Raw genomic sequence first — 14,110 nt, forward strand, 5'->3', positions numbered from 1 at the left:
ATTGAAGTCATATTTTTTTCACATTTTTAAAGTTTCGGACCTAAAAGTAACGCGTTACTTTCGAAGTAAAGTAACAGTTACTTTTCTGGGGCAAGTAACGCGTTACTAACGCGTTACATTTTAAGAGAAAGTAAAGTAACTTGTAACGCGTTACATTTTTACAAGTAACTTACCCAACACTGGGCATGTCAATGTTTTACACCCTTCGTCATTCGTTATAATGTGCAAAATAGCTTATGTACGGAAACAAAGAATACATAAGTCATCTGTGTAGTTAGAAACAGCGTTACAAAAGTGTGATTTATTATTATTTAATTGTAATACAAAGGTACTTTGTACTGATCACCTAGCATAGCTTGGCGCCTCCGTTCTTTCACTAAAAGTAATCGTTTTAATGACACGCGTTTGCTGGTTATTTATGACATAGTACTGTACACATTTGCTCTTGATTTAACGTAGAGGCTGCGGTAGCTCAGTGGTAGAGCGCTAACCTCTGGTGCGATGAGGCCCTTGGTTTGATCCCAGGATTTCCAGCTCGCGGCAAGTGGGCTTGCTGGTGGATAAACACAGTGTGCATGGGTTTTCTCGGGGTTCTCCCATTTCTTCCCACTTTCTTCATTCCACTATTTTTTTAATTCTCATCATAATCGTCTCCTTTAGCCTATCCAACACAACTGTGGGAAGTAAAACTCAAAGATTTCATTTATTTTTTTAACCCAACGTCCCAGAATTGTGCTCCAAGGCTAAGAGAGACAGTGATAGAGATGGATAATAATGGTGTAATGAAAATGTGGACGTACGTTTCTTGGCAGTTTTTGCATGGGTTTGTGACCTTGTTTCCAATCTGAATTGAATCCTAGCAGTGGAGTTTCAGCATATTTATGAGGGGCACAAACTGTCGCATTTCCCTGCAGTAATGAAGAAGGTGGAAGGTAGGGGGTGATTCCTGGAGCTCCGGACCTTCCCCGAAATCGCTACTTTTATGTAAATTTTATCTAATTTTAGGTACAATTTTACATGTTTTAATACAATTTGTCCTCGTATTGAACTTGGAGCATCTCTGAAATAAATTCCTGCGTGCGTTTCTTGTAGGAGGAAACTGAAAAATCCTGGAAAAACCCAGGAACACGGTGTTTCTCATGTAGGTAACTTTTTTATGGTAGAGAAGTAGGCATATTGGACTGCGATAACTCAGTTGTAGAACTAAACTCCGATGCATGGGGTCCCTAGTTTGATTCCACCTCCGTCAAGTGGGCAGTGTGAGTAAACATACCGGTATTATGTATGTTTGCTCGGGATTCCCTCACTTTCTTCATTACAGCATTTTCGCTCATGATCATCATAACGTCTCCCTGAGCCTCGTAGCATAAGCGTGGGACGTTACACTCCAGTAGAAATTGTTCTGTTATTCTGAAGTAGACAGATAATTCTTGAATCTGAATTATCAAGAAGTTGGTATAATGTTGGATCAAACGGGACAATCTTGAGTAAACCACGTCGATGAAAAAGAAAAGTCTTGAGAAAGTGGACAGTGATGAAAAGAAAAATGTTCAACTGTCTGATGCAGTAGGAATAAGTAACGCACCTAAAATACAAGTCATCGTGGTATTCGTGGAATTTTCATGAATTGAAGTGAAGATTAAAATGTTATGTTTTAAAAAATATCTATAACTGTAGGTGTTTATTTAGTATAAATTCTGGGTGTACTAATAGTTTGAATTTTTTTGCAGGTTTATATTTTGTTTATATTCTTTTCCGTCTTCTCGTATTTGAGAACCCTGTTTCTGTGCACCGTTTCTCGCTTTTGAGGGAGATATTTCTCAAATCTTTTTGAGAAATGTGTTTCTCAAAATTGGGACAATACTTCTCATTTTCTCAAATGTTACTTTCTCAATTTTAAGAAAAAAATACACTTTTCTCAAATTTGAGAAAGAATTTGCACCCTCAGAAATGAGACATAATTCCTCGCATTTGAGTCATTATTTCTCAAAATGATTTGAGAAAATCGAAATCTCACTTTTAAGAATGTATTACTCGGTGCACAGATAAGAAACGGACGTTCTCAAATACGAGGAATATTTTCTCGAATTTAAGAAACCATTTTTAACAGTGTACGTACAAAATATAATTATCATCAATGATATTTACTACTAATACCACTTATTATTATTATTATTATTATTATTATTATTATTATTATTATTATTATTATTATTATTATTATTATTATTATTATTATTATCATTATAACACCACTGTGCATAAACAAGAAAGATACACTGTTAAAAATGGTTTCTTAAATTCGAGAAAAAATTACTCGTATTTGAAACATCCGTTTCTTACCTGTGCACCGAGTAATACATTCTTAAAAGTGAGATTTCGATTTTCTCAAATCATTTTGAGAAATAATGACTCAAATGCGAGGAATTACATCTCATTTCTGAGGGTGTAAATGCTTTCTCAATTTTGAAAAAAAAATGTATTTTTTCTTAAAATTAAGAAAGTAACATTTGAGGAAATGAGACGCATAAACCCAATTTTGAGAAACACATTTCTGAAAAAAGATCTGAGAAATATCTTCCTCAAAAGCGAGAAACGGTGCACAGAAACGTGGTTCTCAAATACGAGAAGACGGAAAAGGATAAAAAAAAAAAATCAAACTATTAGTACACCCAGAATTTATATTAAATAAACACCTACAGTTATAGATATTGTTTATAACATAAAACATTTAAATCTTCACTTGAACTCAAGAAAATTCCAAGAATACCAGGACTCACCCCTACCTTCCACCTTCTTCATTACAGCAGGGGCATGCGACAGTTTCTGCCCCTCATAAATGTGCTGAAACTCCACTGCTAAGGATTCAATTCAGATTGGAAAGAAGGTCACAAACCCATACAAAAACTGCCAAGAAACGGACGTCCACATTTTGATTACACCATTATTAACCATCTCTATCACTGTCTCTCTTAGCCTTGGAGCACAATCGTGGGACGTTGGATTAAAAAATAAATGAAATCTTTGAGTTTTACTTTTCACAGTTGTGTTGGGTAGGCTAAAGGAGACGATGATGAAAATGAAAAAGATAGTGGAATGAAGAAAGTGGGAAGAAATGGGAGAACCCCGAGAAAACCCATGCACACTGTGTTTATCCACCAGAAAGTCCACTTGCCGCGAGCTGAGAATTCTGGGATCAAAACAAGGGCCTCATCGCACCAGAGGTAAACGCTCTACCACTGAGCTACCGCAGCCTCTACGTTAAATTAAGAGCAAATGCGTACAGTACTATGCCACAAATAACCTGCAAACGTGTGTCATTGAAACGATTACTGGTGGTGAAAAAAGGAGGCGTCAATCACTGTTTCTAACTAGACACAGATGACTTATGTATTCTTTGTTTCCGTACATAAGCTATTTTACACATTATAACGAATGGCGACGGGTGTAAAACATTGACATACCTCCCCGTTTTATTGTAATATAGAAAACAACGTGCCCTACGGGGCTCTAACCCGCCTTCACTTGTTATTGCTGCACTCGTTAGCCTATTATGTGAATTGAGTACTGAGCTTTGATAAAGGAACCAAACTGACTGCTATAGCCTATATAACCTATATGAGGGGGTCAGCGTTCTACACCCTAACGAATGTACTACAGTAACTTTTAGTCTATGGTAGTATGTTTACAATTCACCCAAACTTACGTTCGAAAGTCGATATGTATGCTGCTCCTCGCCGTTGTCACATGACATATATCCATACGCCACCTCACCTGCATCACCTACTGCGTACTCATATCCATTCGCACTCTGCTACAACTGAAATCCTTTATCTCGTTTTCTGAATAGTAATTAAGCCCTAGCAATATTACTCCCTAGTAAAACATCGTAATATTATTTCGGTAAGATTGTTACCGTTATTTTTTAATCATCTATGATATTACAAATCACGCACTATTCCATTCTCATTTTTAAGAAGTTAGAAAATCTCATAAATGGGATCCTGAAAATTTTGAATGGGATCCTGAGCTCACAAATGAAAACACATTTGGAAATAATGAGACATTTTTCCTCAAATATGAGTAAACATTGCTTATTTTGTTTTGAACATGCATTTTTCTCATTTCTGAGCAAGGAAATTTTTAAGAGTGTAGCCGGTTTCTATCTGAATACTAAAATCTAGTTGACTGCTGATCTCGGTAGTCATGAAGTCTAGGAGGCAAGGAGATCGTTCACGAGGTTCTGGGTTTGATTCCGGAGGAACAAGTATCCGGGCAAGAACCAAAAGTCGTTAAAAGATAGAGGGCGCCGGCCAAACATGTTCAAAAGTGCTCGGCCCGGGTTTAGGGTTCTCAACGGCTCGAGCGGCACTGCTCACAGCTCATTCACTATCAAGCCAAGCCAACAGCTCACCCAACCAAGCCGGTTCGAGCTGAGTTAGTGCTTCATCTCAACAGAGCCGGCTCAAGCTGTTCGCTAAGTTCAATCGAGCTGAGCCCGTTAACATCACTACCCCGGTTAGGCTTCTGCTTCGGCTCAAACCTTGAACTGTGCAGGTCTCAGCCTTGGTGGTAAGAACTATAGTATATACTTATATTGGTGCTAACAACATTTGAGGCTGTCTTGTTATAAAAATCCATTGTCGTCTTGTTAATCGAGACGAGACGAGATGTGAGCAGTGTCCCATCTCATGAGCAACACTAAAAATATTCCACATCACTGCTTATATTTCTAGTAGCTTTCGCTTTCCAGTCTAAGCAGGATTTCAAAACGAGTTATAATGAGCTAAACGAGCGAACCGTTTATCAAACTCAACTCGACTCGCAAGTCGACCTCAAAACAGTGACTCGGCTCGGAACTCGACTCGAGAAAATTACCTTTGACTCGACTCGTGCCCATCCCTAATCATAGTTAAAATATTCAGTACTTTTCTCGTTTAAATTAGGTCTTTTTACTCAAAGTATTAATTGCTAACTGGTTTTAATGTTTCAACTACTTTTTCTTTTCCCTCTCTATATATGTATGATGTTACAAAAGATAACACTATTAATATTTTTAAAAATTACATTTACAGGCAAATATCGGTCAGAAAGAAGAATTCGAAGAAGTAAGGAAAAAAGCTTTAAAAATTGGAGCCAAAAAGGTAATTTAATATATATATAATACATATATATATGAATGATTCTTTCAGCTGTAATTTGATCTTCTTTGTGTAATAGAAACTGCGGATAACCTCGGCTTTTGTTGAAGCTTCTGATTAAATGAAAATAGAGTCCAATCTTATTATCAAAGTTAGCGTTATTGAATTTTTGCCAAGCATATTGTGTGTGCTTTTGTCAGTGAACAAGGACTGTTCTGGACAACGCAGCAGAGGTTATTAAAATTGAAATTTAATTGAAGGAAGACAATTTTAGGAGAGCAGTTTTGTACATGTAGAGTTTTGTATTGAAGAATAGCGTACAAACAGTATATTAATAACAATATATTTACTTAAATAAATTCATTTATTTGCATTCCATCCGTATTTTATTTATTTTGTTTAATCTTAACGATTCAAACACATTGACTGAATTCATCGTCATAGTTCCATAAATTTAATTTAAAAATTAGTAGAACTTTGACGATAAATGCAGTCAATGTGTTTGAAACGTAACATTTAAAAAAGATATGAAATGAAATCTTACAGTCTAACGTTCCATGATTATACCCTTTAGACTAAGGGAGACGGATGATTAAGGCAAGTGAATGATAATGGACGATTTGGTGGAATGATAATGTGGGAGCAAACGATGTTGTACCCCGAGAAAACCCACGGTCATGATGTTGTACACCACAAACTTACTTAGTCCAGGGACCCGACGCACCATACGTAAGCACTCGACCACTGAGGCACCGTGGCTCCCCACATAAGATAAAAGTAAATGGAACACGGATATAATACAAATAAATGAATTTATTTAATTACAGATATCTCTGAGAAAATGAGGTAGAATATATAACCATATGTTTAGTTTATATTTAAATACTCTTTTTTAAAAACTGGGTTCGATTCCCAGCGGGAGCTCATGTGGTTTGGATTCCACGTTAATCAGTAGGTCCACGTCTCATATAGCCTCGCTGCTGAACGGAACGTTAAACTCAAAATCAACTCAACTCAACTCTTTTTAAAAAAGTAAATTAAGTAATTAGGGTTATAGTCAAATTATTGGATTATAAAATATACGAGGCTTTTTCTATTTTGCTGAACAATTATTGATTATTAATGATAAGAGGCTTATTAAAAGAATATGATATTAATCGTGCTGTTTCGTAACAGTTAAAATTATTAATATGTTGAAAGAAGATACTATTGTAGTCTGTGTATTAGGATTTTACGAAAAGTTTCACATTTCAATTCATTTTGAATCTATGAACCCAAAGGATGACTTATCACGCAGTGGCGGCTGCTGTGTTAGGTTCCTTGGTTTCACAACGCCTAATTCTTTTAACTTCAAAGAATGTTTTTTGAACAATTAGAGTAGCGTTTGAATAATACACATTGCTCTTTAGCGCAAGACAATATTGATACATCTCTCTTTCTCTCTTGCATATATATAAACTTTAAAAAAAAAGCATTGAAGTTTATACTTACATGATCGCTGGAACCAACTACATCCAGTAACAGTAAGTACATAGCACGGAGATTCTACTTCTTAACATTGAAAAGCGCATTTATGTTAGGGGCGTCATTTGGAAAGAGCAGGAGCAATTCCCCCTCTCGCTGAGTTTAAGAAACAAATACTTTCTAATAAATTCCTATACTAGCATACTAACAACAACTATGAAAGCCTTATGTCGTGGACAATTTTGGCCCCTATCAAAATATGAAATGACGGTATTGGTTTATACCTACATGGCTCTTATCTTCTCATATAGTGGACAAGTGGTTGCAGTCATTTGACAACCAGCAGCAGTACACTTCCATAGTAACGAATTTATCCATCTATTGTGGACAAGTGACGCAAGAGTAGAAAAAAGGTGAATGGATGTTTCACGAAACGAACGCGCTCCGAGAAAAGAAATAAATACTAACATGATATTGGTGATGCATACAATTGAATTTGAGTTACTTTCGTGAGGACAGAAGGAGTTTTCTATAAAGTGCTTCGAGAGTGTTTGCAACCCAGATATGAAACATTATGTGCCACGCATTATTGGCTTATTTTGTTGCAAATGTAATACAGAGTATGCCAGTGCTTTTGTTTTTTAATTCCATTAATAAAATGAAACATCGTTATTATCAAAGTATACTTTAAACCAGGCACCATCACAAGTTTTGAACAGATTTAATTTGTTTGAGCTGTTTCCTCTGTTTCATTGCTGTGTCAGCGGAATCGCATGTGAAGCTGCTGAATACGTGGAAGATAGTTTGATCACACGCAAGAAAGTGTCTAACTATTGAACGAGAAACAAACTACATCACAAAGCGTGTCCATAGATATTTAACAAAAATACAAATTAATTAATGTGCTAGAAGATTAGTCATTTTTTTTACATTATTTTCTGTTATTGATTTTCGTACTGTTTCGCTGAAAAATTTGACTGAATTACGTAGATAAATATGGATTATACGTCGTGCAATCACATGCGGAAATTTATTTACTTTCTATCAAGTGCATCCAAGCAGGATGATCGTTAATCTATGTATACGGTGTACAAGTCCGAAAATAATTTGTAACTCTTAATGAAATATGAAATAACTGGTGATCATAATAAATCCAGTATATGTATTATTGAATTTTTTCATTTACAAATTTAATTTACAGATGGGGTATACAAATATGAGAAATTAATTATGATTGAAGTAGCCCATCTCGTTTAATCTGATTACGGCAATATTTTCAATTTGAATTAGAAAAAAATGTTATATATATATATATATATATATATATATATATATATATATATATATATATATATATATATATGTGTGTGTGTGTGTGTGTGTGTGTGTGTGGAAAGGATTATATTGCTCTTATTTTGGTACAGAATATCGGGGGTAGCAGTTGCTCAGTGGTAGAGCGTTCATTTCTGGCTTGATCCAGCTCTCGCCAAGTAGATTTTGTAATGAAGAAACCGTGTGCGTGGACCAATTAATAGATATTAAGTTGAACAAACTGTTATATGTCAGTGTAAAACCTGGTGCGTAATTTTTGAGAAAATCAAGGAAAACGATTTTTTTTGTAAACCTAAGAATGTATCTATTTTCGATATAAATAAAACGAAACTAACTATGTTTGTGACTTAATAACGTTTGAACTACCCGACCAATCTCGATCAAATTTTCAACGTAGATGAGGTTCGGACCTGGAATGGTTTCAATCATTTCACTTTGACGGTGCAAATTAGGGAAGGGGAGGAGGAGATATATATATAAATAATGATCGAAAATGACCGACATTAGTATCGAATCCATAGTTTTCGGGATACCTGAGTTGAACGTTGACACTTCCGGTGCCGTTTAAATCCAAAGTCAGCCCCGAAACTTGGGGGAGATATAGATTACCGATATTAGAGAGTGCTTTAGTTATAGTAAAAAGTGACTGACTAACGGAATATATTACTAATTTTTCTTATTGCAACTCAGCGAAGAGGGTGATTGACGTTACTTAATCCTGTACAAGAACCATACACTCTATTAAGGTTAAACTAATACTGAAGTACGCTTTCATCAACTTGTTCACTATGACGGTAGCAAGACGACAGTACATAATCTGATTAATGAATCAAATACCATAGAATTATCATTAAATATTGAACTTTAATTTCTGTTGAAATAAGATATTGTACCCAAAGATGAGATCAGGGGTGGATCCAGGACGGACTTCTTGTAGGGGGACGGGGGTTGTAATACAGCTACTTGGAGTTACTTTTAAGTAGTGGTGGGCACAAAACCCGGTTTTTTCGGTTTCCGGGTTTTGAAAAAACGAAACCGCTTCTTGGGAATTTTCAAAAAAACGGTTTCGGTTTTCTTCAAAACCGGTTCGATTTTCTCCGAAACCGGTTATCGGTTTTCTCTAAAACCGGTTCGGTTTTTCACCTGGTCCGGTTTCGGTTTTCTTCAAAACCGATTCCGGTTTTTTTTTTCAAAATTTGTTCTATTTCTGACCAGAATGGTGTTTCGTTGTTCTCCGGAAACCGAACCCATTTCCACAGAAACAGTTTTGTGTTTTCGAAAAGTTTTCACCAAAACCGGTTTCGGTGAAAACCGAACCGGATTTGAAGAAAACCGAAACCGGTTTCGATGAAAAACTGAACCGGTTTTGGAGAAAACCGAAATGTCGGTTTTTCGGGTTTCGGTTTTTATAGAAACCGGTTTTCGGTTTTTATAAAAAAGCGGTTTTGCCCATCCCTACTTTTAAGAGCTTTAAACTCTGGAATGGGTTTTAGTTTTATATAAAATAAGAAACTTTACTCTTCTGGGGGGGAGGATGATGGCTCCGATCGCCCCCTGGATCCGCCCATGGATGAGATTATATCAGTCGATACAGGGACGTACGTAGGGGTGGGTCCTATGGGTTCGGACCCCCCGGAAATTTCGACTTTTGTGTAAATTAAGCCTAATTTTATGGGCAATTTTAGGAATTTTAATACAAAATATGCTCATATTAAGTTTGGACCCCTTCCGAAATAAATTCCTGCATACGCTACTGAGTCGATAGGTTACTTCGAGCTGAACAAAATGGACACTTTATGATAAATTTCGTTAATAGTTATCGAGAAAAACTAATTTTATGATGCTTAAAAAGCACGTCGCTCGTTTCCAATCTAATGCACTTAGTAGTTATTTTTATTCTGCTGGAATATGTTATTTATTTACTAACTGTATATACATGAAAATACACATTATTAAGTAGTAAATTGGATCTATTGTTGTTTAATTTCTCCAAACAGTGACACGCATTCTACTTGTAAACAAAGATAAATCAACTCAGAAATTATGAAAAGGAAAAATTTTGATGTTAGAAAACTGAGAGACTCGAACGTCAGGACAGGGAAGATTTCATTAGGAACGATAACGCTATCGACAAAAACCAGAGAAAGCATCATAACGTGGAAACGTGGAAAACGGTAGCAGGTAACGTGAAAAAAAAAAAAAAAGACCAAGCAAAGCATGAAATAAATACATCAGGGCGTAAAAGAAGAAATCTCTTGTTTAATGAAGAATGCAAAAGTTTGAAGGGATAGAGCAACTATTACTTTGTACAGTCAGCGACAAAATTTCTTTCCGCTTGGTAAAATTTATTTTGGGAATAAGGGTGGTATGGTCCAATTCAATCGGGTCGGATTGAGTCCGACTCTTCTACCATGTAAAAATATCCTGTTAGGGCAGTAGGTATGTAATTAGCTCATGGGAGTTTGGTATTTTATTTCTTAACCTTTTGTTATAAATCCTGTTATATACAAATATAACACAAATCACTATAATTGAGGTCCGAAGACTAATACAGTGTTCTCCAATGTATATTCTTGTTTGGTAAACGGGTGATCCCTTGGCCCAAGAAGTCACGAAAGGATACTTCAGAGTTCCAATCCAGACACGCCAAAGTGTGCAGTTATGAAACCACAAAGCTTCAGGCGTGCTAAGTAGTGCAATTAGAAAACCAGAGAGGTCCAGGCAAGCTAATGGTTGCGGTTGGCTCTCCATAGTTCCAGGCAAGCAAAGACAGGGATTAGGATTTACAGAGCTCCAGGCAATCTAAGTCTTTGCGGTTAGGATCTTCCAGTGTTCTAGATAAGCAAAGAGAGTGGTTAAGGATCTACATAGCTCCAGGCAAGCTAAATGCACAGGGAACCTCAAAGCTACAGGCAATCTGAGAGGCTTGGGTTTGGTTAATCTCTCAGAGCTCCAGGCAAGCTAAGAGAGGGGAGTAGAATTCTCGCAGTGATGCCATTGGAGGTTCTACAACGTCTTTTATACCCTCTTCTAGAGAGGTGGCGGTGCTAGTGTTCCTTTTCAGTCGCGTTTTGTTAGTGATGATGCTGCCTGTCGTCTGCTTGCTCATAGTTGTAGTCACGTTGTTTTGTTTGCAAACATGAAACACGTGTAGAATATAACAATATTCCTATCAGATCATAATATAGGAAGTAATACTGGTTTCAGCCGGTACTTAGATGATGGATTATTGAAGTTCAACTTTTGTAGTGCTACCGGGAAGAAGTCACTGGCTCGAATAATGATTTGGTGTGGAATATGAGGCACCGACATCATTACGACACCACTCTCACTCCTCTGCATTAGCTGGAATTGTTTAAGGATGTTACATTTCCGATCCTTCTCACAGAAGATGACATTTCATTTCTCTACAGAAGAATAATGCATCACCAGACTACGAACAAGATGTTCACCGATAGCTGGATGTAGAACATCTCGGTCGCTGGATTAGGTGGCTGTAAACCGTTAAATGATCTCCCAGAACACCCAGCTTCCTCATTCTTCCTTACTTACTTCTACTAGATCATTTGAAACAATTTATTTTAACTCGGAGCAAATCCACGATGCACACTACCAACGCTAGTATATCATGTAATGCTGTATTATCATCCTCCGCTAATACTTATATTTCTACATGTAATGTGAATTGCTTCACATGATATACTTGAACAAAATTTGGAATCGGTCCAACGTGAAGGATTTTAAGAAAACAGCCGTGACAATGAAATGCCCTAAAAGATAGATCCTCTAACTTGATTAACATCGATGAATTTGAATCTTCTGCCTAATCTTCCAAGCGTAACAACAGGAGTTTTGTTACAGTTTGTGCATTTATAGTAACTATGTATGTTGCAACGAAATTCTTATTATGCGGCTTAAATTTGTTCTGTTTGCAAAAAATAAATCATAGTTTTATTTTTTAGTTGCAAGAATAACATACGTCTGTTTCTTATGGTGTTGGAATTTATCGTTTTCTATAGATTGTCATCGAGGACTTACAGAAGGAGTTTGTGGAGAATTTTGTGTGGGTGGGAGTAGCTGCTGGATTAATCTATGAGGAAAGGTATTTACTAGGAACGTCATTGGCACGCCCATGCATTGCTGAAGGACTAATAAGAACTGCTTTACAAGAGAAAGCTACTTACATCTCACATGGAGCCACGGGAAAGGGAAATGATCAAGTTCGGTTTGAGCTTAGCTGCTACGCTCTCTGGCCAGAAGTGAAAGTAAGTGAGAAACAAACCTTTGTACTTGCTTATTACTTATCTAAGTCATTTTCAGTTTGTAGATAGCCCAATCACCGTGAGTAGCTTAAGATAGGCGAGTTTTTAAATAAAGGTTGATTATACAGAAATAAAGGGCAGAGTATGAGTTACTTTAAGAAAATATGACATCCACTTGTTTGCGTAAAATGATTCAATGACTGTTGGTAATACTGTACTTTGTTCATTCTTTCTTTGTGTCTATTACAATATAGTGTGTCCTTAAAATATAGTTAATAGTTTTATATGTATGGTATGGCAAAGGGATCTCATAATTTTTCATTACAGATACGTACTTGTAACACTAAGTGAAAGTCGAGCAACGTAACAATAGTCAGGTGTTCATCTACCTAAAGCAAATCACTCAACATTGGAGAATGGTCGTGACAACACCGTCCATAGAGGCACTTTCCAAAAACAATGAATCTGCGTTATCTACACAGCATGCGTTTCGGACACATTTTCAGATTCACCATGTTCTTACGTGAAATACTCTTTCTCTGAGGGCCAATAACATTCATGTGATGAGATCTGCTCGCAGATCACTACCAGATAACAGCACGGTTCGGTTCACGTACGGTTCAGATTCTCGAGAACATTGAGCGAGTTCGGCAATCTGATATGCGGAGTCCTCGACGATCCGTGAGGAAACATGGGTGGCATTGCAATTGACAGATAACTCGTGTCGTCGAATATTGCATCAAAATTTGCACTTTCACGCTTAAAAATTGTTGGGTACACATATGAAGCGTTACTTACATGGTGCGAAAAAGAATTGTTTAAAAACAATTGTGATAGATGTCTTAAGTTATCTTGGATAAACGACACAATTTCATTTTTTGCATGGAGACATCAATACACAAAACTGCCGGTACAACGTTGACCCAGAAATTCCTCGCCAGAAGCATGAAATACCTATGCACAGTCCAAAGGTTATCGTGTGGTGTGGTGGTTTTGTGTTTAGAGTTATTGGTTCTTACATTTTTTTTTTTTTTTTGGCAGAAGATCAGGTTAACTTTCTGACAGAACGATACATTAACATGTTAACCGCGTTTGTCAATTCTTAGTTGTGTCGATGTGGTTATGACCCTCAAAATTCCCCAATTTGATCTCGTGTGATTTTATTCTCTGGGATTACATGAAAAGTGAGGTTTTCAAAACTCGTCCGACGTACATCCACACGTTGAAGGTAGCCATCCGAAACACAAAATCTGGGATTTTTCATTACGTTCAACGCAGGATTATGCACACCTTTGGAGACTGTCTTCGAGAATGTACGCAGCAACGGCAACCATCTCGCAGATATGTTTTTCAAAGAGTGAACACTTGTATTGAATGACAGTTCTCGGTAAGACTTGAGTGTAAGGGCCTGAAAATCTACTTTTTAAAAATACCTTGAACTTTAGCCAGTCTCGCAGTCAGAATACTAAAATAGGGAGGGCTGACTTTAATTCACCTTATTTTCATACGTTCATACCAACAACTGAAAATTTCAGCACAAAGGGTGAAGGTGGTCTCAGGGGGACTCAGAACTCCTGGCCACACCTACCTACGGGTCTGTCTGTAGCATAAGCAAAGAGCTGTGGAGACAACGTATTAGTTTAGTGACATACTAAGATTGTATATAGCTCAAGTTACGCTGGTTTTGTTGGGTAAGGCAGACTAAGTTAATTTAAGCTACGTTAGTCTTGATGAGTTAGATTTAGCAAATCGTTAAGTTGTAAGCAAATGTTGTAGGTCAATAACTAATGAGTCAGTAGATATTGATAGATCACTATACTAATACGGTACCACTATAAAATAATCTGAAGCTAAGGTATTTCTTTCATTTTGAGTGAGTCTCTTCGTCAACACAAAGAAAGGTACAAGCGA

General features: G+C 36.8%; 1 protein-coding gene across 1 annotated transcript in view; it reads left to right on the plus strand.

The window, feature by feature from the left end:
• Nucleotides 1–14,110, plus strand: part of Ass (argininosuccinate synthase) — a 76,874-nt gene that overhangs the window by 15,438 nt on the left and 47,326 nt on the right. Inside the window, exons 3-4 of the mRNA XM_081764981.1 lie at nt 5,076–5,144; nt 11,957–12,202. Coding sequence (XP_081621107.1) covers nt 5,076–5,144; nt 11,957–12,202 — 315 coding nt within the window. The remainder of the gene's footprint in view (nt 1–5,075; nt 5,145–11,956; nt 12,203–14,110) is intronic.

Source organism: Thermobia domestica, chromosome 7 (assembly GCF_964235325.1).
Source record: "Thermobia domestica chromosome 7, izTheDome1.hap1.1, whole genome shotgun sequence".
Lineage (NCBI taxonomy): Eukaryota > Metazoa > Arthropoda > Insecta > Zygentoma > Lepismatidae > Thermobia > Thermobia domestica.